Genomic DNA, 20,269 nt, shown 5'->3' with positions numbered 1-20,269 from the left:
AGAAAAGCAGGTAATTTCCTCAGGAATCCTCAAGGAAAAGTAAAACCTCATTCTGAAGGCTGTACTCTACAAGAACGAGTGAACTTTCTTCTGCAAAGTTTAGTTTTTATAGTATGCATTTATCATAACTCACCAGAACTACTCAAGTGCAAAGACCACCTTTATACACAGTGATTTCCCCCTAAAATGTCAAGTTCTGTGACTTCTAGAGGAAATCACAACATTTAATTTATCTTTCTGAAAATATCAGTGCTTGTTAACAGTGCCTACTGATGGACCAAACATGGAAGTTTTACTTAAAGCAACTGGACAAAGCAAAGTTTCACACATTTAGAATCCCAGTTTCTACAGACATAGTTTCCTCAAGTCTAAAAACAATGTTTGTTGTGGCAGTAGAAGATATTTTACAGAGCCTAAATAAGCATTTCATTGATCTCTGCATTTGGAAACAACAGTGAATCACTACAATCTTTGCTGAACTTGAACTAATTGCTCATGGAAGACAGACTCTTAAATGCCATCTTTCTTCTCCTTAGATACCTAAAGGGTTTGCTAAAACAATTTAGAAGAACATATGACATTCATAACACACTCATTGTTTACCACTGTTTTCACTAAGTACAAGGTACATCATTTGCTTTTACTTAACCAATATCTACCACTATTCATGTGATGTATAAAGTTAGTATTATTTGCCTCCAACAAATACCAATATTACAAATCATTCTGACAAAATGTAAGGCAAAGCACCTTACAAGGTTAAGCCCAATGACATGCATCTCTGTACAACATCATCTTACTCTCCCTCTTCAATGTAACTAAAACATAATTTAATAAAGCAAAAATATGCATTTAGGAGAGCTGTTTATTTCCCTTTTTTTAAAAAAACAAAACAGAAAAAGCTAGCCATCAAAAACCCCCAGATGTAGAGGTCTGGCAAGTGTAACCAACTTCAGACAGTGGGCAGTCGAGCTTGAGATAGAAACCTCGTGCTTGTACAGCAACATGGACTACCCGAGTAAACCCCTCTGGCAGCAGTCTCGTTTTTATTTCCATTAGACAGTACAGAAAAGTAGAATTACAACAAAATCAGAGTTTAAAATCTTCTCTTAAGAAGAATGGCTCTTTGTTGGTTAGGCTACCTTAGGGCTATTACTTGCTGATAATTTTTTCCATGGACATGGAGTGGTTTGTCAGTGCCTCAACCGACTTAATATGCATGGAGTGTAAAAAGACCTAACCTATTACTTTCATTAATCCCCTACTGGCATTCTGAACAGAAATTTTGAGAATTCTGAAGCAAACAAAAGGCTTAACTTGATTTTATGAAATGGTAATTTTGTTTCTCTTAGTGACTACTGTATTCCCATTTGTTAGTCAATGGGCATTTTATGTATACACACAGTAGGTGAACACCTATTTATGAACAAATGGGGATTAATTATGATGACAATAGAGAAATCTGCTGTGAGCCAAATGATGTTAAACACACACCTTATATAATATATTAAAAGAATTTATTACAGGATACTGAGACTGACTCTGTGTGTACTTAAGACATAGTCTTTATACAAGCATTTCCAGAATCTCAGTCAAAACAGTTACTGTAACTGACACCTTAATAATGCCAAATATAACAATATCACATTTATAATGAAGAGAGTGGCTGCCATCTGAGACCTTCTACTTCTAGAAAGTTTATTTTTTATTGCTTGAGTGTATACTCATGTCTTTCACACTAAAGCATAAACAAACCCTGCATTAAGAAATCCTAACATCTACTTTCAGCTCTCCACACAACAACTAGCCAAAGAATAATAGTTCACTTCAGAAGTTTGCTTTTTTGTTGTTCCAAAGTGGAAAGAAAGAGAGTTTTCCTGCCTTCTCCTTTTTTATGGAAATGTAATCAAGGATGGGGTATTTGTCTTTACATCCCATTAGGAACTATCTTGGGATGCAACAGACTCCAGTTCAACTTTAAAATTAAGAAGAAACTTCTGAATAAATAGCTGTGTCCTCAGGCTGTCCTTTTAGCAACTACATAGCAAGTCAGTCGGCCTCTCGGAAACTTCATTTATAGAAGCTGCTTTTGTCTATGCAAGTGTTTCGGTTTTGTAGAAAAGGGGTATTTTGGAAAAACTATAATCCTCAACACCCATGTGTACTAGCAATAAAATAAGATGGTGGATCAACCTTACTAAAGACAGCAGAATTAGTATCTCCAAACTGCAGCTGGAGCACATAAATAACCTTGAAATATTTTCCTGAAATATTTTGACAATGTCTTCAGATTTGGAACACAGGCTTCCTTTCAGCAACCTCCATGTCTCGAGTCAAAATTCTGTAGAGAATGCACATTCTGCATTTTCCTGAACGTACAAAAAGCAGGTGAATGTCCCTATTAAAGCTTTATAATCAAGGTTTAAATGCTAGCAGTAAAGTTCCCAAGAAACCTTTTAGATTTAACTGCAGTTTTCCGTTCCAGGAGTGGTTTTCAGCTTAAGGGTCATGGCCCATATCCTTCTTCTAGTGCTTAATTTGACTTAAACTCCAGATGAGAATGGAAATGTTGTGCTGAATATAACCAAGAACTACTTTCTTCAGGCCATCATTTCAGCTATACAAGATTCATTCACCCCACTCTAGCCTCCACAGGTTCTGGGCTGCTATTTCACAATTCTATTTGTTATATCACACTGTTGCCGTTGTCTTTGGAAATAAAACACAACTTTCTAAAAAAGAAATATCCATAATTATTTTCAGCAAAAACATTATTAAAAATCGTGGTACCTAGTAATACAATGGTTTTTCCAAAAATAATTACATAAACTACTGGAAAAAGGTAGAATGGGTACAGCCTGCTTCTGCTATGAGTTACTAAAAAAAATTTTAGCCATTTCCTTTCAGGATGTGGAACTGTTTGTTTTTAAACTCTACTGTTGATCCATGCAGGAAAAAAAAAATACCCAGTAGTCACACCCTTAAAAATAGCAGATCATAATGAATACATGTTAGTATCAAGACGTTTTACATCAGCAATTTCTTAAACTGCATTGGTAAACTTAACATTCCTGTAACAAACTAAAAGGAATTCTGTTATATCATCACTTGTTGAGGGACAGGATGATTCAATATACTGCCCACAGGACCACAATGTCTTTCACTTGCAGCTGTAAGTTTGAATTCAAGCCAGTTGGAATAATGAGAACAAGCTTCCATCCCTATTAAAAAAAAAAAAAGAATCATACCTGGCAGTCCTTCAAACATGCAAACCAATTCATTAAATAATCTGCCCAGCACTGCATGTGGCTATGTTGCGCAAATTCAGTATACCTGCCATATCCTCATCTTCCCTCTTCATTGTGCACGTTGCACATGCTGACTTCTGATCCTCCTTCCCTTCCTATCTATCTACAAGCCAAGAAGTTTTGTTCACTCACTTTCTCAAACAGAGATAACTAAATCAAACAAGTTCAGCTGGGTCAGTAAGGGTTAATTTCTCAAGACATTAAAAAAAGTAAGAATTCAATACTTTAATTCAAATAGAGTTGACTGAGTCACACTGGGATAGGGGAAGGAGACTGAGACAGTTCAGTCCTTAAATAACCTGTCATAAGTAGGACAGGTTTGGCAGGGCAAATTGATCTTGCCCAAGTGTCTTCCCACACTTTTGTTGAATCTACAGCTCAAACACAAACATTGCACATGATTTGAGCAATGAAAATTAGTGGAAAGACAGTTATCTAAGTAACATCCAGTGAGGAAAGGTATTTCGTAGAAAACAAGGAAAGAAGAAAAAAAAAAAACACCTCCACCCTGGAGTTCCCTTGCAGCAGCATCCTTTTTGGCAGAGGGCTCAAGAATCCAGTTCATTCCTTTTCAAATATACATGAAACTTTAATCATCAAAACACTGAGGTGAGAAGTGACACTATACTGTAACGCTTGAGCGATAGCTGTTTCAGCTTCTTCTACTCCTCAACTTGATCACACGAGAGCCACTTCCCTTCTTAAACCTTGCCTCTTGAATCATGTTATTTAGCCACTGTACTTCAGCATTTCTCAGACTGAGATGTTTGCTGGAACAGCTGTTTTTCCCTCTAACCACATTAGCAGTGTTCGTTAAAAGTTTTCAGCATCCAAAATCCAGAATATTTGGAGTAGAACTAGGAATTAATAAAACAAAAATGGGACATGAAATGTTAACTCTTAAATAGCTTTTTTATTTAATGAGACAGAAGAGGTTAACAACAACAACATCAGTGACACATCTAAGTTTACCTTGTAAAACAAAACCCTTCTCTAACAACTAACCACTAAAATTTATTGAAACCACTCCAATCATTTGTCACTGTTTATCTAAAGCTGAACTCTAGCTTGGACAGAAAGAAATTTCAAGTTCACAGTGATGTATCATTTTAACCCCATCACTTAAAAAACCAACTCACTAGCATTATATAATAAAAATAATGTAATATTAAAAGGTGGTTTTTTTACTAACTAATCATTTTCAAAACAAAAATTGTCTTGTCCAGAACTTGCAGAGGAAAACACAGCCAAAAAGCCGTTGAAAGAAACAGTCATTATTTCTATCTTCATTTCAACTTTTCAAAACACTGAACAGTATTAAAAAGAGTGAAAAAAAAATACAGCAGTCATCAGTTCAGAACAACTTTGATGCAGAAGTAAGAAAATACTGATGCAGAGTTTGGCTCCACTGGAAAAAAAAAGAAGTTGAAAAAAGCATTCTAGCTTCAACTATTTAAAAAACAATATAAAATTCAATATTTTTTGTAAGGACAAAGCTGGACAACATGCTCTTCCTGCAGACAACAGGAAGTTCAGAAATGCATATTGCTCTGAATAACATTTCACACATTTCACATATGCCAATATTCGCTCATTTCTAACACTTTGTGTTGCTAAAATTTGAACATTATTTAGAAATCAGATGTGCTGAGCCACTTTTAAAAGCAATTGAATACAACCTACTTTTCATTAAAGAAGCCTTAATTCATGGAAAGAAACTATACCCTATGAGGAATGAAGTTTTTCCATGTTTAACATTTTCATAGTTAACAACCTTACTGGTACTTTTGCAACAATATATATGCTAGTGAAGATAAACGCATATTTTAGATTCAAATTATTCCATCTGCTTGACAACAATCTTTTAGGTCATAAGGCAGACAACAAGAGAAAATGAACATAGATCTCTAGCTTTTGAGTTTTACTAACTCTTATGGGGAAAGAGTATTGCTTTATGATGAGCTCATATCTGGGAGAGCATTTAGTGACTGCATAAAAATGAGTAATAAAAATACAGGCATATAAATAGGTCATGAAGATTAAGACACTTTTCTTGTATTAATCTTACTTCGATTTCTGAGCTTTAAAGTAGAATATCACAGAACTGACAGTGGAAAATGAAGGTGGGCTGTTTACTACAACCATAAGTTAAAGTTAAATCACAAAATAAAAGGATTACAGACTCAACCGGGGAAAAGCACTAGGTCAGGACTGCAATCTCTATTAATTAGGTATCCCAGCTGGGCAGTGGGTATGCAGCTGTTAACTTGATCAATGACTTACCTAAATGTCATCTCTACTGATTCGCTTATAAATTACCAGCAAGTGAGACTAATGTACAGGTGCTAATTTATTTAAACTGTTCTCTGCAGTTTTACATAGCTTTATAAACTGCATCTGGCACCTAATGTTAGCTGTCAGTTGTACTTAGACATGCCTGTCCTAACGACTCTGTTCATTAGAAATGAGCACAAATTATGAAATATTGTGAAAAATGATACATCAAATGGAATGGGCAAAGCAAATCAATTAGAGAAACTTCATAGCACATATTCACACATAGGAGAATAAAACATCCTAGCTTCAGAGTGAGGTCTATAATACCAATTAAAAAGCAATTGGTAGACTTCTGCAGAGTTATATATCAATTTGCTGGATTTTTTTTTTCTCCTCCAGAAATACAGTTGTAATGCACAGCTTAACTTTTTGTTCCTAAATAAAAGCATCAGTAAGAGGCAATTCTGCTTCTACAACATCCAGAAGGATTACCAAGTAAGTCAACTTATTTTCCTGTTTAAAACTTCACAAGGTTTAGCTTTTATTAAACTATACCTAAAACTCCAGTGAAGGACAGAATCCTACAATGTCTGCTTTTGAAATACACTGCACAGACTGATTAACAGTAGAAGACATGGAGGTACATAAGCACTCATCAGAAAGAATTATTACTGTTCGAAATGTAAAGCTTGATAATTCTCCTGCCAGTGCTTAAGCAGCTTTTATATTTTTATAACAGAAATTTAATTATGCATAGCAGACACTATTACATACTCTAAGTATTTTCCAACACCTGATGGAATATGAAGAAATCAAATATGTACCACAGATACTCAGTATCACCAAACAAAATGCTACTCTTTTGGCTCTACTTCTCCATCTTTTCAGAAACAGGGTCTGCAAAGCAGTCTTGTACTTGTCACCTGCACTGCATTTGTAAAAGCTAATTTCCAGAATGAATCTGCTTTTACTAATGATGGAGCTCAGTTAATTTTGTGCAAGCGATCATAGTCCTGTGGATTCATAAAGAACAAACTACTACTTAGGTAACGGTCATTTTCCATTTCTTGTAGTCTTGCTGTCTGTAAGACTTCCCCCTAGACCCTATCAAGGAAGGAAGCCAGACTGCAGACTAATGCATTCTCCTACCGTTAACCTTTCGGGCAAACGAACTGAACTATTAGCATCATCTGTGCCTGAATACTTTACAAGAAAGTAACTCAAAAATATAAAGGTCATTAAAGGTAAGAAAAAACATCTGAAAAATACAGGAAAAGGGAATTCTATAGTCTGTACAGAAATAAGAAAACCAATGTAAAGAAACAGGCTGCTATTACTGCTGACCCAGATGCCTCAATGAATACTTTTACCATTGACAGGACCTTAACCACTCTACACTGAGACTGGAAGGGTGTCTGCGTCGGCACTTGTCTGTAGAAGAGCAAAGTGATATCTACAATTCTGAATGAAAGCAGGCGCAGTATCAGTGCACAGCTTTGTACTCATAAAGCTTGATTTCCTACAGATTTGCGATTTGAAGTCAAGCTTCCCTTATGGATTTTCTGATACTTGATAAGACTCAACTCTCATTTCAGCCTTTTTCTCAGCAGGCCATTAACTGTGCGTCTCTTCTCTACTTTGCTGTCTATTTTCAGATAAGTTTTCAGAACTTGGTTTTGAAGCCTGTCAAATGTGTTTGAAATCAGCCTGTATCACCACCTACAGATGTAGTTCTCTTCCTTGGCATAAGCACGCTGTCAAGACCTCTTATGTGGACACAGCTATGCTGACAGAATTTTGCCACTCAGAGAGGCGACAAACAACCTTCTCCCCCTGAAAAAAACCTAAACCACACACACCTCTCTTTTGGCACATACCACATTACTACATCTATCCTAAGGGCCCTGCTGAGATACTATGCTGCCATGGCTATAGTAATAGTGTTGCTGCTGCACAGAGAAAGCTTCAGCCATGAGACTTCACGCAGCTTCGCTTAAGAGTGAATGTCACCAAATGACATTTCTCCTCCCTACCTCTGATGTGTAATAAAATAAGACAGAAATGACAGAAGTGAAGACCAGGTGGGACATCAAAAAAAATCCATGCAACAAAACATTTTTCTGAGTGAAAGGCAGCATATCTATACATGAGCCTAAATGACACAGAGAAAGAGGAGGCCACCCATCTGTCAGTTGTCAGAGGGAATGGCAATAAAACAGTATGTTTGGAGCTACTGATAGGAGCTTAAATTCGCGTCTATATTAAAATCCCTAAGCTAAACCAGAGTGTTAGTTGCAAATTAAATTTTATAGGATGTTTTACATTACCAGCAACCACAGTATCATAGAAAAAACCTGACCTAAATATACACAGCAGGTCAAATTGTGGGTAAACGTTTCGAAGTACTACATAAACCTTTACAGTGCCTCTTATAACCTCAGATCACGGGCATTATCCATTAGGACTTTTAAAAAGAACCTACTGTGCTTTAGCAAGATATGGTATACAGCTCTATACTGTGATGTCTGACCTCACACGGTAGCAGGGGTAGAATCTCTATTCACAGTCACAGTTGCAATGTTTGCAATGTATAGTAGCATTCTTTCTTATTCTGACAGTTTGATTAAAATTCACAGAGAGCTGAGGGGCTCATGCTGAAGTAAAGTGCTTTCAATATTTGAAACTCTACAGTAAATTACTTCTCCAACAGAGCAACTGTACTTACATCAATATCCTCTTGGGTAAAAGTTTCTGGATCTTCTCCCATCATGTTGGCTAAATGTCTCTTTCCTAGGTTGAACTCTTCAATCTGTTTTTTAATAAATGCCTCCGTGTACTTTTCAGGTCCTGAGGCTCCTACATTTTTCCTCTGCACTGTTGCAGTGGTATAGATTAGCCTTAATGTCTAACAAAAATAAAAAAGAAAAAAGACAAGTGAGAGTTTTAGTTTATATTTTTGGCACAGTGAGCTCTAAATAAAATGAATAGTATAACAAGCCATTCATACTTATAACAAGATTCAACACATTACTGTAATAAGTTAGAAAAGGCAGTATTACTCATGAAACCATTTTCTTCCAATTGGTTAATGCCCATAAATAAACAAACACATTGTAAAAGGTGAACATTTTCACACATTACAATTAATTCAGATTTTTCCAATGGAAGGAAACGTAGTATCATATGTCAGGAACATCCAGCAAAAGCAAAACACAGCACTGATCAACAGGTGCAGCCTTAAAAGAAAATAAAAATCTATCAGCAAATAAGCAGGTTTTGCCTTCACCTAAAGGCATCCCATAACGAAGTATGATAGGAATCTGTGGGGCAGCACTCTATCGGTTTTCAGAAGCATGTGGCTGCACAAACATTGCTAAAGGCTCTGGAAAGGCTATGGAGTGCTCCTTCCTTGTTCATGGTGCCAGAAAGGTTCTTAAGCTACTTCACCATCTCAAGTAGAACAATTAGAATACTAGGAGGGTAGTTCTCACCAGCAACTACTACTGAGCATTGTTCCAGCTCAGAAGTCATAACTCAGGGGACAGTTATCTTTCAGTCTTTGTGGGATACAGGTTTGGTTTTTCTTCTATCAAGACAATCAGTAGTTAAGATAACTAATTTCAGTCAAGCTCTCTGCCAGACGAACAGGAGCTTCACTGACAGAGCTGTAATGTCCCAATTCTGGCCTAGTGCCAATATTATGCACTATTTTGTCTCTCCAACATTGGTATTAAAGTCCTCTGCAGCTTAATTATTCCACAAACTGAATGAGAACTGATTATTTGTGTGGTCTTCTGTGGGCGGGGGGAGGGAGGGAATCACAAGAAAAAAAGGGGTATGTGGGACAGAAAAGCAAACACAGAAAAAGAATCACTTCTGAATCGGAAAAATGCCCAGCTCTGTTCACCAGATAATACCCCGAAACACTTCTCTCCAGCCCCTTCAACGTGCCACGGCTTGGCTTTGTGAGCAGACAGTGAATTTTCACAAGGCAGAGCGAGCCCATCTGACAGTCCACCCCTGCTAGCATTCTTTCCTCCACTCCCTTCACTCACCCTGTGCCCGCTCTGGCTCTCAGACTCTTCACAAGCCAGCTCAGCTCCCTAAATGTGGCAGAATACTAACTTCTGCTTCCTCCCAATGAGTGGGCAGTTCTCTGCTGAGCTGGTAAGTCTGAGTAATTCAGAGAAGGCTCTGAGAAAAGCCAAAGCTGATATGAGAAGGTGGCTGAACCATGCAACTGGGAGCGAGGAAGAAGAGGGGGAGTCCCCTCTTTACCTTCATTTCTTGGAGCAAATTATTAAATTGCCTCTGCTGCTCCTGGAGCTGCAGCCTCAGTCTACCTTTAGCCAAACATTAAAACCCAAACACACACCACAAAGTGAACTAGTTAGGGTTCTTATTATAAGGAACAGAATAAAGCTAGTATTTGAAATTATTAAATGTTCTCCGAGTCACAAGAATTGTCTTCTCCAGATTGCAATTTAGACATGCTGACCATTTTGATGGATTTTACCATTCTGAGTTAAGCTAATATGAATAGCACAAAATACTCGCTACCTTCCTATAATTAATACAAATACAGTGGTAATCTTCAAACCTAGTTATAACCACAATGATATGAACACACATGTCTCATCAAAACAAGATTACATGGACATATTTGCAAGACAAACCCAAAAGCGGATCAAACTTCCACCTTTTGTTAGTAACACTAACAAGGTGAATCTGCAGACACTCAGTCATGATGGAATGCACCTTCTCCATTGTGCGCTGCTTTCTAATGGAGAAAGTGACTTACTAAAAGGTATCTATACCCTTTTTAAAGACACAACAATCATCACTGGATTATACTTTAATGACAAGATGGTACCAAATGGTCACAGTAAATGGGGAAAAAAAAATCTAACCACTTGCATATTTCTTCTCCTTGACTTGAATACACCAGCTCATGAGTTAGCTTACACAAACTTCCCCTGTGACTAGAAGCTTTGGGTGTTTTGTATTACATGGTCAAGTCCTACACGAACAGGAAATGAAACACAGTTTTTCTTGTACTTTCACAGAGCCCAGTCGGTATTCTGGACATCTGGCAGCCCAGGATCAACTGGTCCAACACATCCAATTTCCTGCACATATGTAAAGCTATTCATGATCAATTTACCTGTCCATGACTGTCTCAGGATTCAATATACAAAATCTAACAAGCCCACTTGAAATTTCAATTTGGAATAAAGACTACAATACCCTGCCTTAAACCTATGTATACCACATGCCTGTGTTGCAGGATAGGTCCTATGAATTCAGTAAGGCTTGATATAGAAGGTAATCTTTGAATAACAAGGTCACACAAGATGGAAAGAACTGACCCTCTACACTTTTACAACCTGACATAGATAACGATATGCACCCCAAGGTACATACCTCAGAAAAGTAACCAATACCTCTGCCAGAAAAGATTTAAAAAACAGCTCCAAGGCAGAATTGGTGCTGAAGAGCCTGTTGTTGCTTTGTTTTCTTCACAGCTTAAATGTATAATATGCAATGCTAGTCCTGGTTTGCCCCTTCTTCCCCCCCCCCCCCCCCCCCAATATTCATGTTTTCTGTGAGGTTACATTGACATATACAGAACTAAAAGAAAAATAATCAAAATTTTAAATGTACACATTTTCCACAGGCAAGGCTCTGGCGATTTCCTTAGAAAGCAGTAAGGAAAGCAGAGGTAAATCTGCATATTCCCTATTCTTCTCTCCTAGTCACTCCTCGGGAAAGAATTCAATTCATCTTCTGTCTTACTTGTCTTAATAGTAACTAATTATTTGTAATTCTTGTTAATGAACATATGATTCCTTATTACTTGGCCCAAAATTGCTTTCTCTCTGCTATGCTTTAAGCAGAATACTTTAAAAAAGATTGCTTTCATCTTATTCCTGTCAGTTTCTATTGTAATTTTCTCATTTTTGTCCTCCTTCCCTCAAGCTATTCATATTCTTCCCTAGTTTCAATTCGTCACTAATCAAAAGTCCCTGGACACACAAACTGTTCATAATTAGAAAACAGCCTCTTATGCAAATTAGTATCTATTGTATTGGGTACCTCTTCTGGGATAAGAGTACTATTTCATGGGTGGTACAGGCAAGAACTGCAAAGCACAGCTAAATGCTTCTGGCATTTCAGTCAAACCAGAAAGCATGCTCCTCTACTTTCTAGAGGAAACCACAGAGGTTTGCATTCCCTTCTTACACATTTCATAAAGTATTACTGCACACAGCAGCCTCACCATTTTTTAAATAATAATGGTTATTAACAGTACTCCTGAAATAATAGACTTTTTCACCAGGACAGGGGAGAAGGGAAAGCCTTTACTTCTGGACACAACTCGTTGGTATTAACCCTCCACTCCCGACTCCTTCCAGAGCAACCTAGCATTAAAACAGTTTCGCAAATCCTGATTTTCTAGGGAGACTGTAAATTTATAGAAAATCAGCTTATATAAAATTTGCCTTAGGAAAAAAAAAAATAAGTATTTTCAGACAACTTCAACTTCTCTGGCCTATTTTTTCTGAGAAGAGAAATAACTAGGATCTGTCTGTTTACTCGTCCTGTTCGTTTTGCTTCGCTGGAGTTATATGGATATAAAATCAACACATATCACTAACAGAGGAATCAAGCTTCCCCTACTTTTGGAATGGGAGGAAAGGGGAATCGGGGACAGGAAGCCTGAATTCAAGAGAAAACATTGTCCATTTTACAACATGACATAATTACAGAGAGAGAAGACGACCCCAAATGACGTGGCACGCATGCAGTTGCACCATTTTCATGCTGCTTCCATGCTCTAAGCTGGCAGACTTCAACCATCTCCTCTTCCAAAACCATGCAGCACACAAATTTGTACTAAAAAGTTATCTTTGGGATAGAAATACACTAGGAGATGCAGAGCTGGAGCTGTATAACCACATCAGCATGCAGGACTAAAGCTGCCCTATGCCCATTGCTCCGATTACTGGTACTGAACCCAGTAGACATATAGGATACCAACAGGGGTCCTCTGGTCACTTGTTGCACAAGAAAAAACATGTATTGTGTAGCAATCGTACAGAATGTAAATGCTCAGACCCATCCTGAGTTTGTAAAGAATTACTTTTTGTTCAACAGGCGAGTTTTGGCTTTCTAGGGTGCTGTTTTAATTTATTTACCTAAACAATATTTACACAATCTGATATTTCAGTCAGCCTATGAATTAGGTGAACCAGTATCAGGTTTATGTTTTAAGAAGCATTTTGTAAAACACATCAGAAAGTATCACAAGGTGTCAGCAAATATGCATAAGTGATTTAATATTACTTTTTAAACCTGATTTCACAAAGTATTTCATCAGAATAAACTTTTTCTCAAAATGAAGTCTCTTAACAGGTAACTGTAAAACTGCATGTCCCCCACGCAGAAAATCTACTTTCCGTGCATATTTGACCAAATCTACATATTAAATTTTGTTTATACTGTATACTATGGAAATAAAAGATAGCTCTAAATGTATAGCTACATGGCAAGTGTCAGATGCGCATAATGGGGAACAGAATTTAGATTCCAGTTGTTTTGAGGCACAAATTATCAAATACTAACAGGCTCTTCAACTCTAGCTTAGTTAACAACTGCAGAAAAAGCTACTCCATTCCAAGCATGTAGTTCTGAAAGACTGTCACCAAAGTGCTATCACCTCTTCCTGATATCAGTACATATACCATCCACAGTGATTTAGATAAGGTACCTGACCCAATCAAATGAAATAGCATGTATGGTACTCTGAACTCTTCTGTTGAGAGCAGCTATTCAATCATATCAGAAGTGACTGACAGTAACTAAGCTAGATCACTTCTTTTTCTTTATCAATTGTGCTAAATCTCTGCATTTTGCTTATTAGAATAGGAAACTAAACCTGTTGTTCAGTCAAAGCTAAGGGAATTGGATTACAAAGTTTCTCTCCCATTTCCTCTCTCAATGCGAGACACTTTCAAATACAAAAAATCCCAAGAAGTTAAACTGTTTCCCCCACTAAGATGGACAAGAAATAATGAACTAAACTCCAGCAAGGGACTTTCAGGATCGGCATCATAAAAAAGTTCTCTAACAGTAAGGACAGATAAGTGCTTGATGTAAGAAATGGTTATAGCAGGTCAGAACAAGGATACATCAACTTATTATCCTGTCCTCAACAGCAGCCAGTACCAGAGGCACAAGGAGAGGACAAACAAGTAGTGATAGTTTTCCCAGGACACTTCCCCAGTTTCCAGTAATCTGCGGTTCAAAGACATGCTGATATCTTGTTTTTAACAGTCCTCAGTGGAATTTTCTTCTGAGTTTCTTAAGTTGCTTTTTGCATTCACATAAATGCTTAGTATCCTGAACATCCTCATCAAACAGTTCCACAGGTTAACTACACCTAAATGGAAAGAAGAGTCTCTTAAGTTCCCTGGGTCCTGCCTCCCATTACTTCCCTTCTTATTCAGTTAGATGATTCGTATATAGCTATAGGCTTAGATACTGATCCCATCTCTGGGGGTGGGAGTAGACAAATGATCTCCCAAGGCCTCTTCCAGCCCTACCTTCTACAGTGACTCCTCCTTCAAGATCATTTCCTCATTTACACTACAAATCATTTTCAGTTCAAACTCAAGCAGGTGCCTGGCCAGGAAAACTAAGTTACTGTCATAATCACACCTTTGATATAGAATAACCAAAGCAACACATTATTCCAGCTGAGAACGAAATCAAGTGTTAGAATATTTTCAGGCTTAGTCTCTTTCTCATTCCTTGTACAACTTAAGCACGTGTATTTCTGACTGCTGCATAAAGAGCTACCCATACAGGCACCAGGTCTTCATCCCTAAAGTAAATCTAGAAGTAATCAATATAAAGTTCAAATTGCTCCTTCCAGTAATCACCTTTCATTTCCTTACTGCATCTGCCTTCTGTTACCCCATGATTTGGTTTAGTCCAGTCACCCAACAGTTCTTCAGCCCTTATTATCCTAAATTACTTTGTAACTTGAAAGTGTTACCAGCATGCCTTATTATCCACTTGCTGGTCACTGATTAAATATATATACAGGTGTATCAAATACCACTGCACAAACACAGTGGCTGTCCTCAATACTCACAGCAGCTAAGCTTTTTAATTAAACGCCAATCAGCTGAACACCAGTATCTCTCGAAATAAACAGGTAGTTCTGTTTAATCAGAAGTTGCCGCACTCGCAGAGCGCATTTCTCTCTCCATTGCAGGAACTGGGAGACCTCATTATCTACTTCCCTGCTGACCAAACGCAATTCAAGGTGATCAACCTAAACAACTACCACCTTAAAGTACTTCACTTTTGTGTATGGCTTTGGTCCATGCATAGCTCTGTTAATTCTAGTGACAGATATAATAAATCAGGGCCTAACTACGCTTTTTCTTTACATTAAGAGAAATAAACTCAGCTCACTGAAGGGCCGACTTGAACGCGGCACCGGCCCTGCAACCCCCCACCCCAAGCTGCCTCCTCTCGGCGCCAGCCCCGCGCACGCACCGCCGGCGCCCCGTAGGCCGCAGGCCGGCCGGCCGACCACGGTGTCACCCCGGCGGGGACACCTCCCCGCAGCCCCGCCGCCTCCACACGCCGCCGTCCGCTTCCCCACGCCGCCACCGCCTTCGTGCTCCCCTTCTGCCACCGCACGGAGCCCCCCCCCCCCCCGCCCCCAAGCAGAGCCCCGGGGGACCAGAGCACGAAGCAGGCGGCCTCCGCACGGGCGACGGCGGGGAAAGAGCCCGGCCCGGCTCTCACCTGGGCGCGCGGCCCGCCCGGTGCCGCCGCGCTCCAACGGCCGCCCAGCCGCAGCACGCGCCCAACGGCCGCCGCCATGACCGCGGCGCCCCGCCGGGGGAGGGCACGGCACGGCACGGCAAGGCGGCTCTCCGCCGCAGGCCCCGGCGCCACCGATTGGCGGGCGGGGCTAGAGGGGCGGGGCCGGGGCCGCGCCTGCGCGCTGCCACTTGCTGTGCCGTGCGCTGCCCGGGCCTCGGCGGGGGGGGGGCCTGGCGCCGTGGGGCGGGGGCGGCGGCGGTGTTTCGGAGCGGGCGGCGGGCGGCGGGCGGGTTGTCAGCATGTATTTGAAAGGTAAACCACATCAGCGTTATGAAGATTCAGACTGATCTTTAAAATGATGGTTTATAACTTGCATCATGGTCGCACTGGGGATCAGGTCAGCAGTAGGCCCCAGGCGTGTGCCTGTCACCTGAGGTGGGCTCTGCTCTGGTGAACCCCACCTCTGAAGGAAAAGGCTAAAATCAAGACTCCTGTTTAAGCAGGTAGCATTGGAAATTGCAGCATGTCTGGTGCAACACCACTACTCTGGAGAGTTGTAGCAAAAAGCATATTTCAACCTAGCGCTGGGGTTCTTTCCATGGAAAAAATGCCATATTTTAGAGGTGCAGCAGTTGTCTCTTGCTGGGGGGGGGAGGGGGTGGTATCAATCCTGTCACCTCCCAAACTGATGTTAATCTGGATGCTGAACCTTGAGGGCTTGAGAGTGTTCATCACTTCCCCAAGTTACAGAGTATATACCCTTAGAGGTGATTGGATTTTGGCAGTAGTGGTTTGTACCACAGGAGAACTGAAAATGAATTAAAAATGGAATTAAAGAAACCTTCTACTTTAGACTTACTGGGGCCTTCCCTTTAGGAGCAGTTATTATTTCAGTTATTTAGGAGCAGTTATTATTTTTATATTCTGCTTTTATATCTCTGCTTTTCCAGGTTTGTTTCTCTTTTCACTTTTTTCATGGGTGGCTCTTGCTTTCCCCCCATGCAGACGTAAATATGATTTCCTCCCTGGGATATAAAAGAGGGTATAGGGAAACTGGCAGTGGGCAAGGGAAGTCACCCATGCAGGGAGGTGAAGGAGAAGCCGCCTGGAAAGGTGCATTTATTCTTGCAGTTACCAACTGTGAAAATTAAACCGTCAGTACTTTTATTGGCTTGGATACATGCAAGTGAATGCTGTGAATCCCGCACCGAAGGAGAGCAATGGAATGTCTTTCTCCTGTGCACACCTGGCCAAGCACTGGGAAGTACAGCCACACTTTCATTCACGGGGTGTGTAGGGATGGTATTTGGTTAGCAGCTGTTTCTCCAAAGAGAAAAAAAAAGAGGGTTGGGTTAGGGTCACAGTCCCACTGACCCACCTCCAGGAGCAGCCAGCAGAGCTGAAGGCATGGAGAAAGCCGGAGATGGTATGGCCTCTTCAAGGCCGTGGTGAATCTCATCTGCTGTCTGTCACCCCGCGGCTTGCCTTTGTTCAGCAGCAGAGGAGCTCATTGGTCCTCACCGCGCTGAGCAATTGTTACCCCGCACTCCTGTCAGCTCTACAGAAACAAAGCGCCACTGGAGTGAACAGTTTTCATTCCCCACATATAATTAATTGTCAATTAAAGTCGAGGAACAGGGCCATCTATACAATACCGGCCACTTGTACGTGGAAACGGGTTGATGTAAATCCAGCTCCCTAAGTAGCAGCTCCTATACCCACTGTGAAAAAAAAGGTAAATGCTTTTTCAGTGTGGAGCATGTTTTCAATGACATGAGAGTCCATACAGTCCATGGTTTCATTCTGAGGTTACAAAATTGTTCTCACAAATTGCTGAATGGAGACTTGGTATGTGTGGAGTCCAGCATTTAATGACAAGGGCCATGTTGTGTCTCTTTTGGATCTTTAGAGCAGTCAGCCCTTAGAAATTCATGGCTGCCCCTTCAAGGTGGAAGATTTTTCCACAAATTTCAGGTATATTTCTGAACCATCCTGCTGCTGCCAAGGACTTTACCTGGGCTTGCTTGTCCCTGGAAGACACTTTTACAGAGATGCCTGAGTGACCAGTTTCTAGACTGATCATATAGCTAAGTGCAAGTGCGTGTAGTTATTACTTCGGATGCTTTGAAGAAAATGTACTTCTGTGGTGGGCACAGCTAATGTGTCCCAGAAGGATTCCCTCTGGTGGAAGGATTGCCCCTTCTGCTCAAATGGCAGGAGTCTGGGTTTGCCAGTTCAAAATCAATTTTTAGCAAAGGCCAAGGTAAGATAAAAATGAGTGTAAGTTATTTACATGTTCAATTCCAGTTCAAAATTAATTTTTAGCAAAAGCCAAGGTAAGATAAAAATGAGCGGAAGTTATTTACATGTTCAACCTCTTGCATCCCCATCCCTCTGTCAAAAGTTTATTAAGACAGAGGTGGAGGGAAATGCAAGAGAACCATGTTTAATCTACTTATCCCAAGATTAACTCCAAAGAGCTTCTCTTTCTATCTCTGCGTATAGTTGGCAGACTGTAGATGCTTACCTAATCCATGCAAACTACCCTGATGTTTTGCTAAGTCCTCTGCAGATCTTTAGTCTCTTGTGTGGCAGGAATGTCCTTTTTGAGCCATTGGGTTCAAAATATTGAGCCTTTGGGCAGTGTTCAACTCTGGGAACTTGTTCAAATCATGAACCTGATTACCCATGTACTTGTGTAACTTGCTAATCATGCTCTATGCAATCACAGAACTGGGGACTGTTGCCTGCAGCGCATTACCTGCTTTTGTTTTGAGACTAGATAATGAGGGTAAGCTTATAATTTGGGATGATAAAAGCTTTGGAGTGCTGTCTTTCAAGGACAGCCTGACATTAAGAAAATTGGTGCTTCTGTGTGGGGCTTGACGTTTCTGAAATGAAAAATCACTGAATGCAAAATAAGGAAACCAGGCTGAGCCTGCCATGTGCTTGGGTCAGGGGACAGCCTGAGGGGCACATGTGTAGTCTGTGCAAATACTTGAGCACAAGCCTAAGGCTGAGCTTCAGTCCAAATTTGCTGATTGCTTACATTACCAGCCTACATGCAGACAGTCCTGCGGTGAGATTTGGGGTGTCCTTTTGTAATCAGAGATGGGATTTGTAGATAGCATAGGTTAGTTCAGGTTACTGGTATGGATAGTGTCAAAACCAGTTCCTTGGGGAACAGGCATCCCAGTGGCAGTGGTGGAGATGTATGGATCTCCAGCTCACTGCCTTATAGATGCAGATGAAAAGACGGCAGGGATGGCAGTACTGCGTCAGACCAAAGGTCTGTTGGGCCTGACGGCTTCACTCTAGCAGTGGCCAATGATAGGTGCTTACGGAAGAGCAGAAAGATAGGGCAAATATACAGAGATACTTCCCTGATAAAGTCTCCTGACCTGCAATGAGCTGAAAATGGTATCTTAGGCTTAGACATACAAGAAACTTATGCAGGAGAAGAGCACAGAACTTCATGGAACAGGATCTGCTGCCATGCAACAGAACAAGCTAACCTGCAGCAGAGAGGATGAGACTCCATGAATCAGAAGACAAAGCAAATAGTTGTAGGAGAGTTAAAATTCTCAGGATGCCATCATCTAAATCCACTTCTGAAGAGATGCCTAAGTTTTTTACGGTTTTCCCTAAACAGAAATGAAAGAGTAGATTTGTTTTTCAATTCTGAACTGAAGTTATTCTTCTTATAAACTATTTTCTGTTCTCTTTCCTCTGTGCCTTTCTTCCTTAGGCTGTATTTTGGCTGAAGTTCTGCGGCACCTGGGCCAAAAGGGATAGCAATCACCAGTGCTCGTTCAGGGACTGAGAGTTTAGGTGGCAGAGTCTGAGGATGCTAGACAGAGCATCCGCATGCTGAGAATTTTCCTCAGAGCCTAACCAGGGGCACTTTCTGGATTCCCTTTAGACCCAGGAAAGTTTAGGAACACCTAGGTCCAGTGTGCAACAAAAAACTTGAGTTTTTGGCTAGGGAGAGCACTGGAGAAGGCTGGCTTGGCAGAAAGCTTTGTGTTTCAGAAGCTGATCAGTATGTATTTGAAAAAAACAAAATGCATTTTAAAAATGCAGAGAATTCAGTAGTATTTTAACTCTGTTCCAGTTAAGTGATTTCTAGATATTTTATGGCATGTGTGTGCTTTTTGACATAAAAATTGTTTTGCATTGATCTTTTCCATCACTATTGAAAGGCTTGAGGCTGATATATCCAGAAGTCACGCTTTCTTAAATGCAAACACATAAATTTTATTTTTAAAAGCTAATAATAAGAAAAAACTATTTCATTGCACCTGCTTTTCTTCAAACGTGGAGCGAGCACACTCCATTTCGTAGCCTGCATATGCTAGCTACCTAAGAGTTGTCAATTATGTTATGCTATAAAAGGCACAGCATTTCGGGGGCTGTCAATCAAGTCTGTTGTGAGAGAGATTTCAAGAATCATTATTCCAACAGTATTTGTCAAATATAAAAATAAAACATTTACATGACAACACCAAATACAGAGGGATCATATTTCATTTTATAGTGAAAGTGGTTTGGATTGAGCACAGAATCAGTAAAGGTGAATCAAAAATAGCCAGAGATCTTTGTTTGTAAAGCAGTGCCCCCTGTTTTGTTCCTTCCTACAGCTTTCCATCTCCATGAAAGGTGTTACCCAAATCTTCACTGCACTTTGGATCACAGCCCTGCATCTGTTTCATCTTTTCTTCACAGTCCGAGGGTTGTTGGTTGGGGTTTTTTTTCCACAGCTTATGGGTATCGCTGAGCACTGCAAGGCATTTTGGGGAGCATTCTTTTCTGCAGTATTATGTTCCAGCTCTGCCATA

At 40.2% G+C, this 20,269-nt stretch overlaps 1 protein-coding gene across 1 annotated transcript in view; it reads right to left on the bottom strand.

Moving 5' to 3' along the window:
* The window catches only part of MRPS9 (mitochondrial ribosomal protein S9), a 34,793-nt gene extending 19,213 nt beyond the window's left edge, over window positions 1-15,580 (bottom strand). Inside the window, exons 1-2 of the mRNA XM_072849767.1 lie at window positions 15,411-15,580; window positions 8,311-8,490 (exon numbers count right to left, since the gene is read on the bottom strand). Coding sequence (XP_072705868.1) covers window positions 8,311-8,490; window positions 15,411-15,488 — 258 coding nt within the window. The 5' untranslated portion in view covers window positions 15,489-15,580. The remainder of the gene's footprint in view (window positions 1-8,310; window positions 8,491-15,410) is intronic.
* Window positions 15,581-20,269: the final 4,689 nt, after the last annotated feature.

This window comes from Ciconia boyciana, chromosome 1 (assembly GCF_034638445.1).
Source record: "Ciconia boyciana chromosome 1, ASM3463844v1, whole genome shotgun sequence".
Taxonomy (NCBI): domain Eukaryota; kingdom Metazoa; phylum Chordata; class Aves; order Ciconiiformes; family Ciconiidae; genus Ciconia; species Ciconia boyciana.
This window is presented reverse-complemented; position numbering and strand designations above follow the sequence as displayed.